The following is a 27,914-nucleotide window of genomic DNA, read 5'->3' on the forward strand; positions in this document are numbered from 1 at the left end:
TATGGTCTGAATCAGTGTTGCTTGGTGTTTCATTGATATAGCACTATACAAGGTCAACAGCTGCACTATACAAAATATCGTGTCAGTCTCCCAAAACACGCACCACACACTACATAAACGCTGCACAACACAAACATTTGAGGTTGTCATATATTCAAACAAATGAAAGGCATCATTGTATTTGCAGGTATCGCAGATAAACAGAAATTACAAAATGCTGTCATTTCGCTCAGTGCGTCAACATGTGTTTTTGTAAGAACAGGAGTGTCATCCATTGTCTTTGGCAATTCGTCCGCGTATCATAACATACAGTATAAAGTCTATTTGTATATTTCCTTAACATAGGACGATAAATATAATCACAGGAACTTACTCAAGCAATGATTTTATTTTGGCCATAGGCTGCCATGGCTTACTATTGTCTAGCATTACTTCAATGAAAACAAAGAAATAACGCTTATGTAATGTTTGATATCAATTCAAAATCATACAAAGTGTTGTTTTTTTGTAATTACAAAGGTATGCTAACATAAATTATATACATAATTATGAAACAGACTTTGAAACAAACATCTGAATATCATTGTGCTGTGAGTTTGATCATTGTACCGTGAGTTTGATCATTGTATTGTGGGTTTGATGATTGTACTGTGAGTTTGATCATTGTCCTGTGAGTTTGATCATTGTACTGTGAGTTTGATTATTGTACTGTGGGTTTGATCATTGTACTGTGAGTTTGATCATTGTACTGTGAGTTTGATCATTGTACTGTGAGTTTGATTATTGCCACAACGATAACAAAGGAAATGACGTACATGAAACTTGTAGTTTTAATTTTAAAATCATTCATACAGTGTTTAATTATATATGAAAAATAAAATAAGTAAGACACGATTACTACAAGAAATGGTATATATGACATAATAGAAAAGAAAATTTTCCAAATAAAAATCTTACCCTAGCTTTACTGTGAGCTCTATCATTTCGTCAATGAAGATAAATTTATTGTCGGAACTTTTAATATCAATTTAAAGTCATACGTTTAATCATCATGACATACGGATCTACATAAAACACGAATACTACACAACATGATGGGAAATATAAACACCAATTTACAGGGATCTCACTCAAATCCGTCAAAAAAGACAATGGAAATAATGTTAATCGAAGGCTAATTAGCGATTTTATAGATAAAACAATTTTTTTATCAAGACATATGAACATTTTATATCGAATGATCATAACCGTAATCTTATCCTGATAATCAATTCACAGTTTAATATATAAACATACTTCGATTAATATATAACATATATCTTGTAATAAACCAAGCATTATTCATCAGGTAACATCTTATAATACTTGAGGTAGATGCAGCAAACGTTTTACTTTTAATTCTTAGTAACTCTTTACCCACTTGTTGATGTCACACTGAAGTCGTTCTGCAAACCTAAGTTTACACATATCAATTGTCCATCGGCAATAATTATAGTACAGGGATCGATGAGTGTTGATTGCGCTAGGAACGTCATTAGTGTCTCACAAAATCATAAAACGGCCAAAAACATGCGACCAGTCATGTAAAATTGAAACTGGTTTTTTTCTGTAATGTAATCTGAAGTATCACGGAATCACCAATGAAACCAAATAATGCATGCAACAGCCACTTGCAACATTCCAATAAAAGACGATGAACTCTATGCAAAAATAATGACGTTATAGAGGTATAATTTGCGAAAATTGGTAATGATCTATCTGCTTTACCGTATGCCACTTTGGACGTAATTCCTCTGCTAGGAGTTTGAAGCCACGTACGTAACCTTGTAATTTGTTTCCACATCCCTGTCAACGAAAGTATAGTTAAACGGTTTGGTATGTAATATCAAGTCTTGTGTGCAGTGAAAATAAGAAAATAGCAGTTTTCACAATTTTGTAATGATGTGTGGTAGACTTTTATTTCATATTATAAATTAATAAAAAATATCAACTGGTCCATGTATATCTATGTACTTATTCATATATAAACTAATTAGCGTAAAGATAACAAACCTTTTAGTCCTTCGCCTACGTATGATTGCCCCTATGACTATAATGACAATCAGCCCACCAATTGCAGGACCTGATATCCAGGCTTTCGACGACGATGATTTCCCTCGTTCAGCCTTTTCCTTATCAGTGCCGTCAGCACCATTGCCGATATTATCTGTAGTGTCAGGGGTACTGTTTGGGACAGCGTTAGGAGTTGCTCCTGAGGAGATATTTGATATGGCGTCATTCGTTGTGTTATAGACGTTAGAAATAGTTGTAAAGACCTCAGTAAGTTTCGTCGGAGTTCGAGACGTAGCACGTGTTATTGTCGAAGATAGTGTGGAGGTTGTAGATGGTTCTGTAAGACAACAATTTAGATATTAACTCTAATATAAAGTTGATAAATAATTATACAAGACTATGATAAAGCTATAGGTCATATGCTAATCAACCAGACCATAATTTCATAACCTGAAACAATTCTGAAAAATACGAACATAATAAATTGTGTTAATCATCCGAGTGTTAGTAACATTAGCACATTATTTTTACATAGCTAGCCTGATCAATAATGTAATACGAATGATGTTACATCAATAATGATATGCTGTGCAGTAGATATGGTAATACACATGTAATTATGCTAACTTTTTGTCATTAACTGGTTGGCTGTTTGATTAAGCTTAGCATCCATGTTAACAGCATTGGTCAATTAAAAACGGACATTCCCGTATGCAAAGTTTTGCGTGCGTGAATGTATTTTTCAAGAGACTACGGTATATTCGCATTGTGTCTCATTGTAATGATGGAACTATGGCTCTTTTATTCCAATCTCGCTTAAGTTTTTCTCCAAGGTAGGTCGAAAAATACCCAATTGGGTTACACTTCTCGGCACTGACAATGGACAAGTCATTTTTTTCGATTCTGTTATAATGCGATATTATACATTGTTCAGTCTGACCTCTGTGTCTAATCAATAAATAATATTTTAATGGACAAGATAGGTAACAATGGAGAAAGCAACAATTCCACTTTTATAGACACTAGAAATACCACACTCTCCATAACGTACAAACTCACATTGAACGCATTTATGGTTACCGTAATGGAAATGGTCACTAAATGAGCTGCGGTTGCCGAGTCGTTAAGTTGCAAGTATGTGGTACTGACCTATAGTTTTCTCATTTTTTCACTCTGTTTTTGCTCCGGCAACAACCCTGGAACGTCCTTAAATGACCCTGGCTGTTAATGGGACGTTAAACTAACAAAACTAAACCTAAAATGCCTGTACCTGTTTATAGGATCCTTAATATATGAACCACATTAAATATTAAGCAACTATGTCGTGGGATGTCCAGATCCGCGAGTGTTAGTCTAACAAGTTGCTTTCAGTCTATATTTCGAATACATTCACTTTGATATATGCTATATTGTAGTATTTATATTTTGTTTTTTATTTAAATGAAGCAAAAATTACCTTGTGAAATATTAAGTCCGTAGTTTATCCAAGATTGTATTGCTTATAAAACTTTGTGTTTACTCAAAAGACTTCCAAATTTATAAATAAATAAATAGACTTACCTCTAGGTTAATTCAGTCACACTGACATCAACGTTACTATTCTGGGGTTTTACGGGAATGAAATGTGAGGGTTGGATGATCATTTGTGCATTCACGTGTAAAATATATATGATAAATCTATATAATACTGTAAACCAACTTCTTTTAGTGGACGTTTAAATTTCGCATGCAATTACAAAAATCGCGGAACTAAATCGTCGCGAATATATATATATATATATAATCCAAGTAAAGTTCAACTATGGAAGAAAGATTGGCGGTGAAAATAACTTGCATATAAAAACGCGAAAAAGTGGCCACGAAAGAAAAATGGTTTACAGTATCAAACAAAATACATATCACGATATATCGGAACTTTTACAATTTCAAATCATGAAGGATTTTGCTGTTTGTAAAGGTTTTCATAACCATAATTTTGAAACTTGATATCTATGAATATGTCAGTTGATTTGGGGGTTTACGAAATTGTAGACAGGCTATACAAAGAGTTGATAAATGAGAGTTAAAAAAATGTGGATCACAAAAACAAAGAATAGAAAACACTAAAACTAACAGGTATCATTAAAACTTTTTCAACAGTCAATAGGGCAAACGAACCCTGGATATTTAGTCTATTTTTGCTAATGAATTTTGATATGATATTATTCGCAGCATGCATAGAAGTTACAAGTTAACCATTTCGTTATATCTTACCACATGTTCTTGTCCAGTTATCCCGGGAGTGTTTTACATCACACGCCAAACATTTGTCAGTATCCGATGTAGCATTATGAGCGATGCATTGCCCATTTATTCTACAAAAGTCTAAGCAAACATGCAACATATTTACTAAAAAACGTTATGAAAAACTCACGAACTCCTAAAACCCTGGCACTTTACTCAATACCCAATGTATCTTGCCATTAAAGTATACATGGTATTATCTTATCTCTGTAATACAATGTATCCTGTACATTGGCGGTATGTAGATCACTTGCTTCTATACTAATATTTCTTACAAGACATGCATATGATCTCTAAGAGAATTATAACTTTAAAAATACCAAAATGCCATAACTACATTCATTAAATACATATTTCTTACTAGGTTTAAGAGTCCATCCATCTGGACTTTTCGTGACGTCACACTGGAGACAAGTTGTGCCAGGTTTTGCCGTTCGGTGTAGAATGCAGTGTCCGTCAATTGTACAATACTCTGAACAAGGTATAAATACATGTATAGTTATCCAGAAGAGTGGGATATTGTTAAGACTATAATAACAGTACTATCATAACCGCGGCTTCAATAATTGTTTTATAAAAATGCATATTGGCGGACCGCTAATGGACATAGTTTAACTCGTCATTGTTGATATCGGTTAGGGATAATGATCAGTATTACGTTTCGTTAGAAATATTAATATTTAAGTTAAACTACTATTCTCATTCCATGGACACTGAAAGTCATTAAGGCATCGTGGTATTAAAAGAATTTGCTATTTCTGAATATGCCACGGTAATGTTTGGGACGTTATGTCTCTTTCGTTTACATTAGCGTGATCCGTTACCCATATTGCGGCTCCATGTTGACTTGGATGATTTTACATCACACACTTTACAGCTGTCTCCCTCTTTGGTAGCGTTATCAGGAACACAGCGGTCGTCAATCAAGCAATAACCTATAAATATCATTAGACAAAATATTAAAAAAGAAGTAATAACATATCAAAATAATGTTTTGTTTTTAAATATTTGGATACATAAGCAAGGTAAAGTTGGACAGTTATTCGTTATTCGTTATTCACGAATAACTGTCTAACTTTACTTTTGGCCGGGTAAAGTAAAGTTACACAGTTATTCGTTTTTCAAGCGTCACCTGTTTGACGGATGCAGCGAAACTAAATAAAGTCATTTTTTGTTTAATTCTTTGGAATACTATAATCTTTCGCAGTTTTCACGTACATATCTAAAGCACAGATCTAGATCTTTTTAAGCCATTAATAATTACTATTATAATAACATAACGTATCCAATATATTTCTCCTCTGCTTTAATACAGTATGAAGGGTCTTGTGTGCAAGATTGGCTCTTTTATGTTATTATCTACTTACCGGGAAGGAGAGTCCAAGCATTAGACACGTGCATGGCGTCGCATTGAAGACATGTTGCATTTAACTTTTTGGAATGGTCAGGAATACATTCTCCGTTTATGAGACAATACCCTGAGCGAAATTGATTTAAAATACATCAGGATATTACAAGATTGTGCCATTATAAAAGTATTTATTCGAATTTACCCCCAAAACAATATTCAGTATAATTCTTCATACACAACTGTTCAGTTAAGACAAAAAATGTATACCGTACAGTAAAAACCAAGTTTAAGACGACGACACTCACAACGAATTCATGCTGATATTGTAGTAATTTCCATGATTCCTGATAGACCTTTAGGGTGGCAAACCATGCTTATAATCAAGTAATGTCATAGTAATATAACTTTCTTTAATTTTTACTTATTCTGCCAAAGGGGTATGCTATAACATTAATACTAAAATCATAGAAAATATTAATCTGCTTTCCTTGGCTATATTTTTACATGAATATCTTGATTTCTAAATATTCTCAATTGATAGTATTTTTATGCTGAAGAGTGCATGTTTATTAACATATGCATTGTTTTACCTGTATTTCCACTCCATGTTGAGGTAGAGAGTTTTACGTGACACACAGAACAATCACTCCCTTCTTTAGTTTCATTATCAGCAATACACTTGTCGTCAATTAAACAGAAACCTGCATTGTAAAGGCTGTACTTAAACTATCTTTAACAAGAAATATCTTTTTTGTGAATGCTTACATATCCACGAATTCGTCTACAGATAAACATGACCAGTAATTACTCCCTTAGACCAGACTTGAACATTGTGATATCGGTATTAACGTCGTTCATACGCTACTTTTTACATTCTTACATCCTAATGACGAATCATTATTTTGACATGGTTAAAGAAATCATAATTTTAATACTATGAAATTTAGGTAGTGGTGTCTTTATATATTGGGAATATTGTTCCTTTCCATTCATTTCACCTGATTTAAGGTTCCAGTTATCTGTGGACTGTGTGATGTCACAAGTAAGACAAGTGGTATTCGACCTATCTCCATGATGGGGAACACATTCACCGTCTATCATACAGAAACCTGCACAATATGAAACAAATTACATCAAATTCAAACAATTATTCATGTAAATCTTTAATGTAAGAGGTCCACATCGTCTACTTATACTTTATCATTCTATATTCAATCGTAACGATTTTCAATTCAATTATTATTAGACATAATAAGTCATATGTAGGATCGCCCAATGTATCACCATCTATTATACAAAAATGAATATTATAGAAATTGCTTTTGGGACGCATCGTAAAAACTACATTTAACCAAAATGGCCGAACCTGCTTTCATGGGGCTGAATTTCTCTGCAGATATATGTATATATTAAGTATCTCCTCTGTATTGATATTAATATTACCAGTGTTTCTGCTCCAGGTCGATTGAGAGAGTGTAGTTTTACAAATAGAGCAGTCATTCCCTTCCTTAGTCATATTATCAGCCACACACAGACCGTTAATCAGACAATAGTCTGAAACATACAATACCATTTGTTGCACTGTCAAAGAGGAATCACCAGCGTTTTATCCATGTTCAAAGTAAACGCTGGTCGTTTACAGTTGTATCTGTCCTTAACACTAAAATAAACAATTTCTTTTTAAAATCATTTAATATACCTCTACTTTATTTATACTATATAAAAGATACTTTGTTAAATTTACTAGCTCCCTGCTTTTTCCAAAAACCTCTCTCAGCTGTGTGTTAGTCATCGAACTAGCACACCCCTGGAAGCTAGCACACCCTTGCACTCGGGTATTTCCGTTTAACCAATCAGATTTGAGGTGGGCGGGACTTGTTTCCGATCACGCCATCAGTTGCTAGGTGACGTAACAATTGGACGGAGCTAGTTTCCGATCACGCCATCTCCGTTGACGTACTCAGACGACGTTAATATCGATCGGAAACTGTTACCGAACACGTCGCCATGTTTATCTTGTAAGTGAGAGGCTTGTGAAAAAAATGTTATGGGGGTAGGAGGACAATACCTTTTACATATATGTACAGTTGTTATGTATATACATGTATTTAGGCTACCTGTAAGTGGTTAACCTCTCGGATTTTCAACAATATTTATATACAAATTTAGTATTTTGCCTAGTGGTATAAATGTTGAGATATCGAGAAATCATAGCGGAATCAAATTTTAACCTGCGGTTTGAATAAAATCAAAACAAAACGGACATAGAATCACAGTTATCATCTCAGAATAATTTGTATGTTTGAAGATAAGATTACGTAGATCGATTACAATGTAAAAGTATCTCAATCTCCAATGGCCATTACCGTACGCGACAGGAGTAGAGAGAACGTTAGCGTATAAAAGAAATCTATTTTTAGTCTTATCATAGCTTTTGTATGTATCGGTATATTGAAACAGTTAAGTATGGGATTGAATGATATATCAAGTTTTCGGTTTCCCTCGAACTTGCCTATTTCCCTCGGCTCCGCCTCGGGAAATAGACAAGTCTCGGGAAACCAGAAACTTGCTATATCCCTCAACCCCATAATTTAACTGTATAATAACATACCCACAAGACAAACACATCAAAGATCGTTCAACCGACGAATTGGTGGTCATTAATGTAAAATTATATATGGTGACATTACAAAGGAAGTATAAAACTAATGAATATATAAAATGAGTTTAAAAACTAGTTATAATTTAGTAAAAACAAGTTTCTTTTTATATGTTGAGTATTTTACCGTTACCAAGCGACCATTGAGTGTTAGTCCGTGTAGTATCACAATAAAGACATGCTGACAAGTTCTTGTAGGACCCATCGGATAAACAAAGACCGTCCACTTTTCCCCCCAAAGAAATCCGAATTGCAACAAAACGGGATAACACAATAAAAACAAATGGTTCGTTATAGGAATACGCATCTTTAATACAACGACTTAACTTTATCAAAACCACGTTTTAATTTCCTAGGGCAATGGTTTCATGCTTTCAAGTTCAATTGATAATTCTAAATCATATTTTACCTGGATTCTTGCTCCATGTATCAGTGGATAACACAACATTACAAATTAAACAGTTGTTGTGGGTGTCGACTGAGTTATTTGCCACACAGAGTCCACCGATTTTACAATAATCTAAAATAGTATAAGTGTAAAATTATGTCTGTCATATCAGGTTAATTTGATGGAGTTTAGATAGTTATGTAAGTTATACCTATTCGTTATCATTGTTTGATATATAGCACAAATAGTATTGTTCGCTGAATGGATGTTCTTTACCTATGGTATATTGGCTCTATGCATATTTGAAAATTAGCACGATAAATAATGAACAATGTTTTTTTTATAAGTGACCACTTCTATTGAGTGAATCAATTGCTTGTCAGTTTCTGAATATCTTGATAATGTGACCACATCACTAAAGAACACCATTACTTGCCGGTGCCTTCTGACCTTGAACAGTGACTCATATATGATAAGCTGAGTCTATTTAAAATTCCTAATAAAAATAAAATCTCGCAATGTAAAAAGAGAAGTTAACGTAAATCACCTTTACACCCATGACCTTGTAATCATTTATAAAAGGCATTGTGAAGAATTATGAAATGGGGAAGGTCCTTTGAGATGAAGAAAAATTAACAGCGACGACATAAACCATAATGATTCGGATCTCCACATTCATCATAATTAGACGATGACAAGTGAAAAGCCAAGTATGAAAATGAAACTATTGAAAGAACACGAACTATCACAGAGAAATATTAATGGCAAGTAAGTTATCATACGAAATACAACACCTTTGTTTTTGCTCCATTCAAAGCGTGTCAATTCAAGCTTACAAACGGAACACTGGTCAGTAGCATTTGTCATACCATCACGTGCACACGTGCCTCGTATAAAACAGTATTCATCCTAGAATATCAAAAAGGGAAGCTAGGCACTGGGCGTGTAGGACAAGTAATCGGAGGATAGCAGAAACAAAACATAAAGCACTGAAATAGGATTCCACAAACGACATAATATCATATGCTTCTATGGCAATGTTTTATGTAAAACATAATATCTTAGCTGATACTCACCTCTAACTCAAAAACGGACGCGTCGTTATCCACAATAATCTGGCACTCCGCGTTATATACCAATAACTCGTTTATTTCTCCAAAGTGTTCTCCATCATTGCTGACTGCCACTGACCATCTATACACAAACGGGACTTCATAGGAAGAGGACCAATCTGTTGATCGCTTGGCAACATGTTCGGTCCATAATTCTGGAAGAGGGCAAAACACTTCCACTAGCGTGTTGAATTGGCCTGCTAATGTCATGTTGGAGGCAAATTCTGTTGTACCATTGATGTACACCTTGACAATAGATAATAAAAACTTGAAACTAAAAAGATAGAGCTTGGCCAACAAAAACTAAATAATAACATTGTAGACGATTGTTCGTTTAAAAGAAAAGAAGAGAAATTAAATTGAAATAAAAAACCAGTATTCTTCAAAACCACGCTTGTCATTCCATTATTAGTTTGGTCTAAATACCTCTAATTTGTTCCCAAATTAGGAATTTTAAAAGGAAAGTATGAATTTTAAAATATTAATGTTATCTGAAATAAGTAACATTCATTCGGTAAAACTTTGGTAAGCCTTGTTATAGTTTATATTTAACATTAGTAATTTAAAATATGAAAGACACTCAAATACTAAATAGAAAGCTTTTTTGGTAACTTGATATTTTTTATACTAAAACAATAGTTGCATAACTCCTAAGTTATGACTCTCTTCAAGAAATCATTCTGTCTGTTTTTGCTTCGTCTAGGTTTAATTATATGTTCATCAAAGTCTAGAGATATGATTTATATTTCATTGTTTAGATTTGCTTATTATAGATCATGCGAGAGCCTTGGAATGAAAGTTAAAGCCTTTCTTTGGTGTGCACCATTTCTTTAGCAAACGGCCAATTTTATGTTTACCTGAAATAATTGATAATGACAAGTTAGGTTGCCAAAGTCAACAAATGTTTCTCCCTCGACAATTGCTGACTGACATGTCCGGATATCACAGGTGCCGTTCGAGTCCGGGTTCACGCCGTATATCTGCGGAGGTTCACGGATATCAATAGAACAATCGGCAGCTCCAAAGTTGTCATAGCATAAACATGTTCCTAAAATATATCAACAGCGTGATAGTTTTAAAAGTACTGTTAGCCTAGAAAGAGGCTTTGCTATTAGCTGATGGTAATAGTCTTTATTACATATAATTAAAGCAATATACTTCCATATTAAAAAATTAAGCTAAAAGTTCATGTAACACGACACAGTATTTCTGTCAAGTATGTATTATTCATTTCTAACATGAACATCCCGTCAAAACTTATCTATATACAGGTTAATACACAAACTTCTCTAATTCGAATGTCTGTATGTGTTATTTTACGAATGAAACTATGCATCTTCTAAATGGTAACACAGTCGACATGTAGCAGCTTGTGGAAACATTCGAAATATACATGTACTTAGAAAAACAAATGGTACGTTAATTCCTGTAAATATTTCAGTAAGAAATGACTGCCCTAATAGTGTATTCTGTGTTTTATTCGTATATTATTTAAGCATTAATATATATTTTTTTTACTTTCATCGGGATAAAAAATGTAAGAAAGAAGTTTTGTTTGCAAAATGTGTCACAAATGTTTGCCAGACCTCTGATAAAATAGGTTTACACGTATTATTCGAACGATTTTCCGAGGGATTATTTTTCTAAATCAATACGCAAAGTCAATTTATATATTGCGCTATTCTCGGATTCATTTTTATAGCAGTTTGCAAGAAAATAAGAAAGCTAGATTTAGAATGAAAAACAAGATAATTATTTCCTAACGAATGTACCTACATTCTATGATGAAAAAGTGCTACAAATTGTATTTCATACTTAATCATAATCACAACTCAATTTAAATGATAAGTACTTCGTCAGCTGGCTACTGCTATCCATCACTTTAATGTACGTCTTTAATTTTTTTAGGGTTCTAATAGAAATAGTATACTCACCATTATCGCACTGTCCGTTTCCACTACACTCATTTGGACATGTGATCTCTTTGATTTTCTTAGCAATTGACGGCTGATCTTTCGAGTCTTCCTCTTGGTACGTGGTGTTTTGTTTAAGTTCCTTCAAGCAGACGGACTTTAATGATTCCCGTGCAGACGAAGCCTACATAGTTGTCTGTGTTGCCTAATAAGGTAATACAGTCCTGTTTTTAACGTGTTTTGGGTAATTAATGAGTAAAAGACTCCACAATGTTGTAACTAAGAAACATTATCTCATGTTCCACAAAATAATTAGATACACATAGTGAAGTCTTACTCGACATTGTGTTTAACGTTAATTAGTACGTTGGTTGTGTCCTAACGTTTCGATATGCGTTCCAGGTAACTTACTTCAATGGGATATTCATGATGTATCGTGTCCCCATCGACTTTCATATAATGAAGTTTGACTGTATACTTATTTAAAGTCTTTTTCCTTACGAAATAATTTTAAGCGATATTATGAACGACAACAATTGTATTTAATTAGTGTTTGAAGAAATGATACGATTTTGTTTTCACCAGATCGGCACGATTACTATCGTTAGGGCGGAAGCAAGGAACACTATATATAAATGTAACAATGATCGAACTGCAACCGTAACTCGCGATGATTATAAAGATATAAATTGTAACTTTCACCAAAACAGATTTAGTGGTTTTGCTTTAAATCGTTTAAATCGTAATTTGCCACTTATCACAAGCACTTTCATTCGAGTTTTCAAATTTATGCAATCCTAGTATTAAATCCGATTAATTAGGAAAGATACAAAAAAATTATCCATCGTCCCATATTAAAGAAACAAACACAACATTACCTCTAAAGAGTTATTATTGAGAAAAACAAAGTTAGAATACAAATAAATATCATAAATCTTATACAGTAAAGCAAGCATGTATAACAAAATAGCGTTCAAAGATAAATCAAAATCTTTGGTACTAAAATGAAACTATCACAGAACTGAAATTTTCGTTTTATAATGAATACATTGCCCATATATGCTAAATATAGCAAACTGTACCATTTGACAGTTTATACGTTGTTATAATGTGAATTAAAAGGGATAGATTATGCAGTTAGTTGTAAGTAAATAGTGGAGGTAAAAATAATTGAAAAAAATATGTTTCATAATATTAAGAACTGATATATTTACACTTACACAAAATGCATTATTAAAAGCAAAAACAAAACAAAAATCACACAGGATAAAGCAAATAGTATAATAGCAAAATAAAAAACAAAATTATAACTAATAGTTGTAAAAATTGAAGATATGAAGAGACAATCTGAATCTTGCATGGTTGTTCTGGATCGCTATCAACATAAGGCATTACTACTATTATCTTCCAATGCTTGTTTTTAATCCAGAAATATTTGAACAGTAGGAAATTACATGCATCTTGTTTGAAGTAATCCATATTCGTAACAATAATAATATGGCACGAACATGTCCAACTAGGTCAAAACTTAGTCATTTACTTCAATGACAATTCCTGTTTTCGGTGATCGCTATTTCCGGAATTCCTACAGTTCAGTTCGAATTAATTAATATAATACAATCGCTTCAAATATGTCAATACCTTTCTTTTTTGTAATTCCGTTTAACACTAACTAAAATTTGCTAAGACATACCATTATATCCAGGACACACGTATCTATTGAAGACTGTGGATTGGTCACTGTAATGTCTTTTGAGCATGCCTCGAACGAAGACGATCTTTGAAGGTACTCATTACAATACGACGTTGCATTCGCTTTGGTCCAAAGTCTTGGAACATCTCTCTGTTACACAAATACATGTGATTATGAAGGCAATTTACTAGCAGTTATAATATACATGATATAATATGATGAATCGATACAAATGTAGTTACTTCTATATAAATAAAAAAATAGCAGTACATTTACAATCCAAGGCGCCAAAAGAGACGGAATAATATTTCCTTTAACATTTATGTATATTTACAGTGCTGAAGAATTCCTGAATTGCTGCCACTGGAAGAATGAATCGACGGTTCTCTTTCTTAGTCGCTTACCTTACGTCTGGTAAAATGCCCAGGCGATGTTATAACCGAAGTCTTCCTTAGAGTACGGTTTGCCTTAACTCTACAATGTTGCTGTTTCCTAACAGTCGCTTCATGTTTCTTTACGCACGTGGCAATGGTGTTCTGTGAGCATTGGATTTTTTCTACAGGTCGATCAATTGGACCTTTTTCGTTGCAAGTGCAGAACTGTACGGTTTTATTCCAGACCTCCAATTGCTGCAATAACTCGGGACCCATAGTGATTAGATTTTCCTGATCTGGTACACTGTTTGTATCAAAATAAAATTGATGTTAATTTATTAAGATAATGGGAAAAAAAGGAAGCGGTCTTATTTGAACAAGCAAATCTGACTACGAAAGTCTTGTTAAGACCTCACTATGGTTTTATCATAGAAACAATTTTCTAAATGATTATAAACACTGTTTTAGCACTCTATCTGCGTTGATTTTATCTAATTCATATTATCATGTCTAAAACAAAATCCAAATTAAAAAAAAACAAGAAACTGTGCTGTGCATGAATAGTAATCAACAAAACATTGATCAGGCGAGTATTTCTTTACATGCTAGGGAAATAAAATGATAACTTATTTTGATATAAACGGAAATAAGCACAAATTCGATTTGAAAAGAATCTTGATAACAGTCTTACAATTACTCTAAGTCCATCATCATTTAAGCTGACAATTTATGGTCATGGCATTCAATATAGGAAAACAATCAAGTCAGATATTTTTTAATATCATTCTGTTATTACACGGTTGTAGTATCAAAGGAAATGTCGGATATTTAACTTTTGTCTTGTCTGGATTTTTACATACTCCTCGACCCCCAAATAATACACTTGAATTTTCAGTGTAAAACTGCTCCCTTTCTAGCACCTGGTATTATAACCATATGTGACCTGAAAAGCCCTTAGTCTTTAGGTTAATGCGTTATTAACATGTCAGTCTTAAATATACATACAGTACACATAATTATGTATATAATGTGATAACTTTTCGTCACTAATGACATAAAACAGGTGGGTTTTTATACTAATCTTACAACTCTTCTTCAAGCAGACCTTTCTATTATTTTATGATATTACGTAAGTGGGTCAATAGGTAACCAATATGTCTTATTTCCGATTATGATTCACCACTTGTTATATATGGTATTCCATATCAGTAAAAATAATTGGAAACACATGCTAGGTTGTACCCCCTGCATGAAACACATATTGACACAGGACATGAAATTGGTACCGTCTCAGACATTCGGAAATAAAATTGGCTTGTTACTTTTTGACTTGCCCTCGTACTATCCTTTCATTTGATTTTTAAACATGTTTGAAGGCAATACCTCCATGACCGTGAAAATACATCATGGTTATTTGTTTGCACTCGGTCTCGGGTTAAAAAGTCGTCGGTTTTCTTTCCATTTAGAGTACCACATAGTCCATGTGTATGATTTTCGTCAGTTGTCGACGGATACATGTGGAGGTTCATTACATCTTTTCCGGTATAATGAAGAAGTTCAACGTCTAGATAGGTTCCACTCGGAAGATAAATCTGTTAGTAAGTACATTAATATTATAAATTAACAAGTTTTGCTTTTTCACGCAGAAGAAACAACATAAATTCAATCATTTATCCGAAATATAAAGTAAAGTTAATAAAAGGCTTGTGTTTTGACAGAGTGTCACGAATAATTAGATATCTCTTTTGAAACCTGTCACTTTTCTCCCATATTTATGTAATTTGCAAAAGGCTACCTTACTGTTTGTATGGTTAGCGGATATGGTTCCAACCCGATTAGTAACTACCGATGCGACATCATAACCGTTGGACCTGCCTTTAACACCTCGTGAAATTAACTTTTTGATATAAAGAATTCAGGTTTTTTTTATTATATATCAATTATGGAACTTTGCTGAGATAAATAATGACCGAGACATTCTACCAGAGCGTTATAACACTATATGGACCGATTAATTGTAAAATATTTTCATTGTGCTAAGTATTATTAAAGTGTATTAAGATTATATCTTCACGAAGAACTAGACGCCGAGGTATTCTAAAGTCATAATGCAATATCGACTTGGGAGTGACCTCACAAGAGGAATTTTGACACGATATTTATCAAAATGGAAGAATCGATTCAACATGTTGAATATCGCCTTCCACGTGACAGTGTACTAGCCAATGAAAATGGTGGTTAATCGCAGAATCTCATATTTACTTACATATTGTTAACCAGGTTTGTTTAAGGACGGCTTCCAAATTATGAAATGCTTGCGGTGTGTGAGTGCCTGTATGCATCTGTATGTTTTGGGTGGATGCTGTAGATTAGTGTGTTTTGCTCTTTTTATAGTGCTATCTCTGAGTACTAAGCAGAAACAGAAATTAATACGTTTATAGACTATGGTGTGTCTCGGCCTGGGGATATTGTCTTCGGATTTCCTCTATTATGAATACGGCTGTCTCCCACGATACGCACTCAACTTCAAAAACACAATACACCGTATATACATACGAAGCCGTCCGTACATAACCCTGGCTGTTAACAGTAAAAATAACTTAATCTCAAAATCGCAATGTTGAAACGTCATTATATCAACACATGTCAATGCCGTAAGAGGAAAGCACTGCTTTGAAAATTCAGCATTATATTATAATTTAACGCATTAAACAAATGTCTGGATATCAATCAGTAAATAGTTGTTTTTCGAGTGGAACATACTAAGTAAGCATGTTCAATAAGAAAACAATTATAAGAGAAATAAAGACAATATTACGAGCAATCATTTATTTTAAACAACTATCATTTTCTTTAAAGATTCATTATGCAAACAAACATACCTTATAGTTGTTCTCGTTGATTTTTCTGACATCTAGTATGTGATCTTCACAAGATCGGAACGCAAATATAGGTCGATAAATCGTAGGACATCGATCAATGACGAAAACATCTCCCCCAGCGCGTACGGCAATGGCACAGACGCAAAATACACGTGCTGGAGCATTACATGGTGTAACTTTCATTTGTACCTAGAGCAAGACATTTTTGTATCAATGTTGTACCTAATGTGATTATGTCATCGCAACGTGCTTTTCATATTTATCACATCTAGTGCAGATAGCGGCAACGCAATTGTTTAAAGTGCAAAATTCATTTGATCAAGACGACTGGTAGTGATCGTGCTTCGTCCGCTGTAATACGCCAGCCGTACACTTTTCATTTCGGTGAACATGAAGTTTAAGGTATACGATTATGAAATTGTAATTTTATATAAAATATATATATTTATGTAATTTTATTTGTTCTTCTTGTGACTTGACAAAGGGGCAGATCGCCTCGAAAATTCGACAATCTTTTGTCCACACTGTTAGAATTACTTCTTTTCCATACATATATATATATTTATATAAATACTGTTTAATGTAGTTACATCAAAGAACGGTTTTAAATAGAAACACACGCTTCATGTTTAATGTTATCTTTATATTTACAATAAATGAGATTATAATACAGAGGCTCAAAACTACCGCTACAATGACAGTCAGAAACAATTATCTACCTGTACTTTTCTTGAATCGTCATCACGTTCATATAGAATAAACGTTCCGGTATTTTGATTGTCATAATACCTAGAGAATAAATCAAAATGTTTTTCAGTACACAGTGAAAATTTGAGATATATGTCCTACGGTTTTTTATATTTTGTGCGGACCATTAAGAGCTAGACCAAACTCACACTGACATGCTCTCTGTAGAACAACAAAATTATTATGCTTAAGAATAAGTTTTAAAATCTTATTATATTTTTCGCAGTGAATATAAGGTTTAACGGTAAACATAAAATCGTTATACTTCACTCCAGTGAGAAAACAAATTTAGATATTTCCAATCGCTTTTGACCAATAGGATTGCAGCATTGAAAGTTTATGCGCGACAATGACCTCATATTTTTCCACATTTATAATGCTCGCAGAAATACGACGTAATAATCGCAAGGACAAATAACTACAATACAATGGCGGAATAACCTTAGGTGAAACTTGTTATAATGATCTATGTTAAATGAGAGCGAGAAAAATGTATTAAGTAGGATATTCCTTGTTTAATGATGAGAACCAGTAATATTTATCCCGTGAGGTGATGTTTGACTCGTGCTTCGCACTCGTGAAAAATATCAAAGTTCCAACCTAACTTGATGAAATATAACTGGTATTCGTTAAGAAACAAGGAATATCCTCTATAAACCTTCTAAATATTTTCAATAATAGTGAGGGATTTATTCTCAGTTATACGTATTCTATATTCAAACACTGCAGCACGGTTAGATCACGGGAACATTATGTGAAATCTTCTTAGAGCAGATTCAGTGTTACACATTTAAGCATATTTCGATAGTTTTTACCTGCCATCAAACGTACGCATATGTGGATCACAAATGGCATGACATTCTTTTCCTTTCCAGGTCTGAGTATCGTCCCTCACTTCAATCTTGAAGCCATGAGAAAATATGAGAGAAAACATTAATGCATTTAATTTGTCATTGCATTTGCATTTAACGACAACAAAAATAAACGTAGTATAGACCATGAAACAATTGAATGACCAAAAAAGTACTCTCACTGAAAATGAATAACCTGAATATTTGGTAAGAAATTAAGTTAAAAGTATATTTTGCTATTCACATATTGGTTTTCATCCTGCAACTACCGCACATCCTGAGGAATAACTACTGGCGGTTACACTGGCTTTATCCGTCAATATGATCACGTGAATTTGTTCCACATCTGACGACTGACGAAGTTATGTCTAACCTGACCCCGACCTTTTACCTTCCGGTGAATGAAATGTCTTTTAGTCCCACTACAAAGTGACCTCACATTCACCGGAGTCATTTTTACCATATCGAAACTCATGGCGGTGTCGTCTTTTTCCTGGTTCATGGCAAAGGTATTGTAAATTAATTTTTTTATTATTAATTGTTTTTTTTTTTTTTTTAATATTTCCATATTAATTATTACATATTACACAGTGAATAACTTGAACTTTTTGATAAGGCGCTTATCATATATTTCCAACAGTAGTAACAAGGAGTACACTCTCATTTGATATAGTGAATGAATCTTTTTTCGTCTCGCTTTGATCGGCCGGTTCGTTTTGAATACCATCTGTAAGTAAATCGATACAGGATAAACAGAATACACGGTTAGGATCTTACAATACAAGTCTTATTTTGGTGCTCGACACAGAAAGCCAAGACGACTCGGAAAATATTGTCATCTCGGCTTTCTTACGTATCGCAACAAATTAAACCTTTTAGTGCAAGATACTTACCATGTATTCTCTAAGCAACATATTTTCAATTGCTATTTATTTCATTTATCCTACCATCATCAAATTCAAATCGCGTTTCGTCCGCCGTCCCTTCATAAAGAATTCGTGTTATGACTATCAGAAACCATTGAAGAAAATTCACTGAAATTCTATTGGTAGGCTTCTCTTGGTTCGCTCCTCCTAGTTGTACGTAGCACGTTTTGGGACTGATCGGATGCATGTAACAAGATGGTCAATAGTAAGATATCATGGATTTTGACAATTAAAGTACGTTATCACTATTCCTTTAACAATCCCGAAGGGATTTTACAGGTTCCCCTTGATGCCTAGTTGTGCATATTGCAGTAGGGACAGATCGGGTAGCAAGATAGCCGTCAGGCAGCCATCTTTGATTAAAGATTTGTTATCAATTGGTATTTCGTAGGGAAAATACCGAAGGAGCTCTCTCAAATATCATAGGCAGGTTTCCAATGTGCCTAATTATGCACATTGATTTTTGGAATCGATTGAAAGACAAGATGTCCGACACTTGACCTTCTTTGATTGTGATAATAAAGAGAAAGAAGGGGAAAGTAGAGAAAAGGGCCCTCTGTCCTTTGACCAGCATATATCTTTCAATTGTGGGCGCCATGATACCTCTGAAATGTTTTGTTTTATATTGTCCGCTTTATCATATTGCTCAAACTTTGATTTTCAGAATGAAGATAAACCACATTGCATTGTTCAAGGTTTATCAGTTATCGTATCATTAAGTAAACAAATAAATGGAAACGAGGGAAATCCCCTATGTATTTACTCTTGCCTTTATTACCCTCATATAGAACAGCACCTGCTACACTAAATATTACATGACAGATAGCACCGCATACTTTGCTGACGCGTCTTAAACGTTTTATCTTCATATCCCGTATCATTTACTCACCTGGCTCAAAAGGACTAATTATAGCCAGAAACATCCTTTCGGTTAAAGTTTATACAAATCTTAAATCTGACGCCATCGGACAGTAGGGTTTAGGCCCAATATTATGAAACGGTGTTATATCTTTTAAATTGCTACTAGTCAGAGATCTGTGTTGATTGTAACCACACTGTCAAAAATATCTTTGGGCGAAGTGGAACAAGTTTATTTTAGGTATGAATCCCTAACCCTGTTTCAGAGAAACAGGGCCCAATAGGGATAAACCAGAGACTAATCCATTAAAATGCTACTAGTTTTCCATGAACTGTAACAAAATTTGGCCAGAAACAACCTATGGTTCAAGAGAGGTTGGGCTTAATACGGCTTAACAGAGATAAATTCATTGAATCTAAATATGGAGGGGGAGGGACAGAGTTTGTTTAAAAATTTAGGTTTTGGCACCCTGTGGCTTCAATAAGGAAATAATAATAACTGGTATTTTTTTCAATTCCTTATAATATCAAATAAATAAATGAACTGTATTCAGACCAAGTGAGTCATACATGCCCTGAGTATAACTGGCATATTTCGAGGTTTTTGGTTAGTCGAACCTATTAGAATTTTGTGACAAAATCAAAGATGCAGTCAGTTAAAAATAATTTACAGTAAATATATATATTCTTTATTTTGGCGTAATCCAATTACGCGAAATTTATGAAGTCATTACGCATTAGTATATATAAACGACATGCAGAAAATACAATTGGAGCATTAATATAAAGTCTTGTACAAAATTTTTGAAGAAACTTAAATGTTGATGTCATTTTGAAAAAAATAGTTCGTGATAATAAGCTTTATGCCATGTTAATCAGAGTATTCTCAGACACCCCCAGTGCACATTACATGAAATCTAATCAAATATTTTGATTTCATGAAAAGGGGTATTGTTTGTTCCAAATGCAGTTAATCAACTGCTATTGTGATAGTCTCTTAGTGGTTTTTCAATTGTAGGTGAGGTGCATTTCACTATTTTAAATATCTCTTGCTTAATTTATTTTGTCTTCTATTTTGAAAATGTAATGTGTAAAAAATGAGCCTCATACGAAATCAAAACACAAGGTGATCCCCATTGCTTTAATATGATATCATGCTTTTCGGGGGAAATTAACGAAAGGTAATTGTGCCTAAATATAGTGTAGGTATACTTACATTAACGTCACTAAGGTGAATTTGTCCCCACACTTTGTGATAGTCATTAGCGATGGTGTGAAGGCTCACTTTGTAATTTTCAGCATTGAGTGTGTAAGCCTGGTCATCAACCCAGAACACTTCAATTTCATGTTCGCGATCCCATTCATTAGGCGGAATTTTTACGCCACAATGACTATTTCCACGTGGTTGCTTCGAACCAACATTTCCAGTGCACTGCTGGTACTGGGATGGAACACTTAGTTCAACTGTAACAGGACAGTTATTATTGAATACAGCAGGACATCCTATGGGTACCGTCGGTTTTAATAAAATAACCGTTCGCTTATGCATTGCGTCTCCACGATAAACAGTCACTGTCGGTGTCATTATCTGTATCAAGAACAAGAAAAAACTTAAAAAAGTTATACATGTACTATGATCTGTAGGATGTTAACTAACTACGGGTTGGTGAAACTTTATGATAATTTAATTCCTTGTTATAAATCATGTATCATATACTACCTTGCGACCGCCTTGCATTCACCACAGACAAGTGTTGTTACTTTGAATCAATATGTCTACAATTTCTACACATGCATGTGTGACCTAAATCGTAGATGACAGACAAAGTTGATTCGACTATAAACAGCATATACACAGGCAAATTCAATTAAAGAGTTCCTTCGTACAAAATTCACAGTTTCAATGAAATATTTTCATGAAGCTCTTTTCTCGAGAAATGGCCTTTAATTACTTAGTATTGTATATTTATATACGTTGATCGAGGGAAGAAAGACCTATAGACAACACTAATCACACCAGGTCGACCATTGGATAAGACAAAATTTTTAAATGTGTCTTCTTACTGAAATTCCAGCATAGAATTGATCACTCTGACTTGACATTGGTCCTGGTATTCCGGATGTTGTCGTCTTTGCACGAACAGAGCACGCGATCTGAAACAATCCTTTCAATTAATGTATGAATCAAAGGAATAGATGTCCTATGAATCACTACAACTCCAGTTTGCAATGAAATGATAAAATAGTTTATAATATTTCTTGTATGAATAAATGGACATATGTATACACAGTTCATGGTAATTTTACTTGCTTTTTACAGATGCATGGATGCTTTGTAAGATATATTGATACAAAGGACCATTGTGATTTTATCAGTTTGTCATTCAAGTTAAGACCTATAGATGAACATTTTACAGAAAATGCCATAATGAATTAACAAATGAAATATAAATAAAACTAATGATTTGGTTAACTTCTCATCTCAAAACGAAGTAAACATGTGTAGAAAAATTACACTTAAATTTGAAATCTGTCTAGGTCTTTAAGTTAAGCAAAAGTCCTATCTATAGTAATACTTCTGACTCGTTTAAGCATATTCTAAACGCGCACGTGACATTTAAAGTATTATATTAATTTCTACTAAATCTAGTTATATTTCTAATGAAAATGAATTGAATAAAAGTCAATATATATGTATACAATTGTATCTGTTCTCGTCATTCAATTAATACGTTAAGTAGTTTTCTTTTTGCTATACACGTATACACATGATTTTAAAGACTATGGTCATCACTTAATATATTAATATTACATACGCAGTATACATTTTTAAACGGAAAGAGAAACATAAATTTAGCAAATCTGTTATAATAATTCAATTTCATGCTTTAATCAACACTATCAAGGAACACTATAGGCTACAAAAATATATAACTACTAGTAAAAGTGATTCTAAATAAGAAAGGTTTGATAAAAATTTGAAGAAGTGGGAAAAACTGGTAGCGTTATAAAAAGTACACATTATTTGCCCAGTTTCTTTTTCCTCTTTTTTATTTATCTTTCTGACCTTAAATGTTATTGCCACAATTAATTAAATTTTGCTTTTCTTGCAATGTTGAATATTTGATATACTCACACCGCACCTCTCTCTTTCTCTCTGTTTGTTTACATGTCTGTCTAAATGTCTGCCTGTCTGTCTACATATCTTTCTGTCTGTCTGTCTGTCTACATGCCTGTCTGTGTGTGTGCCTGTCTGTCTGTCTGTCTGTCGGTCGGTCGGTCGGTTGGTTGGTCTGTCTGTCGGTCTGTTTGTCTCTCAGTGCTGACTTTTTCAATTATCTTTTTATGGATGATGTACATGTGGGTGATGATATCACATAATGTTATGATGATAAAACGATATGTGATAACATTGATTATGATAACAAAATATAAGAGTTATTGATCATGATATCAATATACATGTAGTGAGGATATTGTTGACAATGATGATGATGATCATGGTAAATGATGATGCGAATTGAGTGACGATGTTAGTGTGGAAAGCTGTAGCTATAGTCATGCTGTTTATTGAGTTTGATAATGGTAATCGAACGAATCGTACGTTACGTATTATGACATCATAAATACAAAACGTTACTGTTGAACCATTAAAAAGAACGGTATAAATTATCCATATTAAAGGGAGATCACTTAAACAAGCTATAATTGTTTAATTCATTTTAACAGAACAATTACTCGTGTCAACATTATTTGGTTTGGTTTGTTAGATTTATATCGTAGTAACAGCCAGGATCATGTAAGGACGGCCTCAAGTGAAAATAATATTGTGCAGTGTGTGATTGTCTGTATGTTTGTATATTCGTGTTATGTCTCCTTGTAAGAACTATTGACCTTTTTGGCGCTATTTTACAACAGAATGACAAAGTCACCAAACAAACATACACCACACTGTTACACTATACTGACAAAGGAGGAACAAGTCGCCCCACTCCCTTTATGCTAAAGGCTTAGTAGGAGCAGAAACTACCACTTTAAGAGTGTCTCACGGCCGGGGATAGAACAGAGAGCATACCTCATAGGGACGAGTACTCAACTGAAGACCAAACGTAGATTGCCCGATATATTAACATTTCTTACTAATAATTCACGAGTTTGTTGACAGATTATTAATGTTTATTTGAGAAGGACGACTTAAGATTACCAGGTATCATCATTTATATAATAATTTTAATTTGATTTTTGTTCATTACATTATGACACAGATAAGTTCTATGGATGTGTTATCAAGTATGAGTGTGTGTTAATACACGAATATAGGAACTCTAGGTCAAAGGTCTGTCCCCACAGATTAACAGATGTTCAATAGATAGTATGAAAGCCATTCAAACCATAAGGGGTGTCTGATAAAACACCTCTGTAAATGATATCTATTTAAGCAGCGGTCTCCTATCAGCTGCAACGTACCTGTCATACAAACTTGTGAACTTTATTCAGGATATGTGATAATTCAAGTATTATTTCCGTTCAGCTAAAAAGCAGCAGTGTCACAAGGTTTGATTCGTAATGTATATCAAACTGAATCACATACGTACCTTCTATGCTTTTCCATTTTGCAAATCATTTGAGGATTACCTTCCTAGTATTCAATTTTCATTATGGACAATACTTGGTATTTTTGGAACACATGAGTGAATTATATCTCGTTACGGTGGACCTGTTGTAAACTTAATACTGCTATCTCATTCAAGCATACATTTAATAATATGTCATCTGAGCAAAGTAACAATACTGTTTTGAAGAAAGAATGTTAGATTAATCATTTTTAGCCTACAATCTTCATGTTTTGTCATAGATACAGCAGTTGAACATTTTTGTCTTATGATAAAGAAACTTTCGTTGTGAAACGACGCTGACCGTAACAGAAGGTATCAGATCGTAGCCCTGTCCGGCGATTGTCATATACATGTCAAGGTCAACAAGATTTAGATGGCTATGTTTTTGTAAACTCAAATCCGGTAAAACACACACTCCTTTTACCTGATGTAGTCTCTAGTACACATCACAACATAATTATTTGGTGACAGAAATCAATGATGTATGTACCGCAATTGTTTTTGCTGAAATGTTCGAACATATTTTGTCAAAATGTTATAAGCTACACAACAATTTACAACAAATCAACAGTGATACCTAGAGCTGGTCATGATGCATACACATTTTATACCAACTTCACGTGCTAAGGAAGTGATATATAGGCATACGAATCCAGTTTTAACAACGGAAAATAACTTTCAATGAGGTATGATACATTATACAATCAACACAAAAAGAATTATTAATCGCTGATACCGCAATGTAAATCAACGTCTTTAAAATAATGTTGGTTATTAATATCTATATAAAAAAAGTTGTATGCTTTGTGTGTAGTTTAATTTCTCGTATGTTACGAGGCCGAGATGGAGTCCGCAAATAAAACGCTGATATCGTCGAAACATAATACAATATCCCTGATCGTGAACATAAATCAGTATGATGAAAGTCGTTAAACATGGAAACACGATATTAAGTCACCGTTGTTCATTAGCATATTTTCTAAGAAGGTATTGCTCAATGGTATCTTTTACATTAGGGGCTGCTGATTCAAAAGTAAACAGACAATCTATATTGATGGTTAAATGCTGAATAGCTACACCGTAAACATACCCAATTGTTGGATGATACTGATTAAACGTGAGAAATAAACACTTTATTTGAAAGTTACATTTTTCTCAAAAAATTTGCTGATATTTTTTTTTTTTTTTAATATAAAACATATTGTGAATAACATGCAGTATATATAGCATTGTTTCCATAGCGCTGATCAGAACAAACTCATATGGACAAAAAATTGAATGAAAAATCGTCTTAAGCCGTAACTTAGTTTTATGAAGATTTTATGGATAAACCTACTACATGATTTCATGCACACAATTTAATATGAAGCGATAAAATCACAATTTTTTAAAATTCTTATTCTAACAATCAATATAATGCGGTGTACATACCAGAAGAAGAGTGAAAGGCGTTGGCGGCCAAAAGGATCAGCACTATCATTTTGACTGGCTGCATCCTGTCCGTCTGTGTGCAACAATGAAGATAAATCGGTATTGTTTAGGGTATATGTGTTTATTTTCCGGTTTATCTAATGATAGATACTTCGTGCAGATAAAACAAGTACTAAATTGATAACTGACATCACACTGCATGTTTATGCGTTGCTGTTAATATTATTTTTATGACTAAAACATAAATGGTCTAAAACATTTTAGCAGTACTACATATAGATATATAGGTGGATGAATCACGTAAAAAGACCAGATTGTGCGGAATAGAACTGTTAGATCACACGTGTACTTTTTTCTGGTGTAGTGTAATGAACCTATCTTGAAATGCAATATACCAGAAATATTATTGCACGACTAAATCTCGTTTCATTAAAAGTATTTCTTTGTTTTGCTTTATATTGAGTGTTTAAAAAGTAAGATTATCTATTGAATTCTAAGATTATGTATTCCTGTAAACCACCACTTTGCACTTCACTTTCAGAACATATATGTCCAATGTTGATTTCCAATTTGGATTTCAGATCTAATAAAACTATTCTAAATGTAAGAACTATAAATATTCATATCAAACTTCCATTTATTTATTATCCATTGAAAACCATGAAACGCTTAGTCCGAAGGTAAAATGTATAATGTAAGAACACGGAGAGATTATATTTGTTTACAAATCTCAGGTAGGACTATATAATTATATTCACAAGATGAATGTTGAATGGAAGTGTTTGTTTTATACACCTGGTATTACGTACTACTATAATTATACTCCTCCTTATAAAGAATTACGTTACTTACTTTCGTTTAGTGACCTGATTACAATGGCAACCATAGCTAGAATTATTATTCAGGATGCCAATATATATCCGCCCAAAGCCCCGAAACATGTAAATGATTTTGGACGTTTAATTTAAAACAACTCAAAATGAGATCGATCATTTTGAAACAAAGGGCATAACCCTACTGAAGGGGGATGTGGTACGGGTAAGTCAATACACTATTTACCACACATGTATTTACTGTGTCAGGTTTATTCCTGTAAAGTTTTATCGCAACACCTCCAGTAGTGTAGGAGGAATATATGTTTTTGTAACAATGGGACACAAAAGATTAGAGAGTATGTTGTTCCAATATCGATTACATACATCTACAATATAGAAAAATCAGTAATCGAATGTGTTTTGCCGTAGATGGGTCTGACTTTTATTATAGTGCATAACAGTAAGTAAACATTGTGATGTTACGAACATTACGTGTCAAAAACACCATCCACATTATTTTTGTCGATAGTGACATTCGAATCAGAATTCGGATTTGGAAATAAAATGAATATATTTGAAGACGCTACACCCTTTTGCTACAGGATTGCCTTTCTAAACGAAGATATGAAGTTTGACGCGATAGTGTCTTTTCTTGTGTAGCGCAATATCCTTTCGAATGGTTTAGTTGACGAAAACTGAGACATCGAAAAATGGAGACATCGGAAAGCTATGTGTTGAGAATACGCAGAAAATTTGCTTCATGAATAATTTACTAAACATGTATGGGAAAAGTCACTGACTCACTTTCTCACCATAACCTTGTTCGCCTACGTTCGTTTTGAAAACTTAATGATTTAGATTTTAGCCAAACACTGATAGATGATGCTTGCAAAATAACCTTTCCGCGAAAGAGGACTTACTTCACAAATCGTCATTTTGCTAAGACACTCAATATGAAACATC

General features: G+C 33.6%; 1 protein-coding gene across 1 annotated transcript; it reads right to left on the reverse strand.

The window, feature by feature from the left end:
- Positions 1–812: 812 nt before the first annotated feature.
- Positions 813–27,886, reverse strand: LOC138316544 (von Willebrand factor D and EGF domain-containing protein-like). Its single transcript, XM_069258227.1, is given in 23 exon segments — positions 813–1,845; positions 2,053–2,389; positions 4,306–4,416; positions 4,697–4,807; positions 5,160–5,270; positions 5,703–5,813; positions 6,277–6,387; positions 6,685–6,795; positions 7,130–7,240; positions 8,755–8,865; positions 9,528–9,642; positions 9,810–10,091; positions 10,703–10,893; positions 11,780–11,963; positions 13,452–13,601; positions 13,856–14,129; positions 15,209–15,417; positions 16,708–16,896; positions 17,427–17,496; positions 18,270–18,355; positions 21,306–21,677; positions 22,154–22,243; positions 27,872–27,886. Coding segments are annotated over 23 exon segments (3,501 nt in total). The 3' UTR covers positions 813–1,796.
- Between the last annotated feature and the right edge of the window lie 28 nt (positions 27,887–27,914).

Source organism: Argopecten irradians, chromosome 2, assembly GCF_041381155.1.
Source record: "Argopecten irradians isolate NY chromosome 2, Ai_NY, whole genome shotgun sequence".
Taxonomy (NCBI): Eukaryota; Metazoa; Mollusca; class Bivalvia; order Pectinida; family Pectinidae; genus Argopecten; species Argopecten irradians.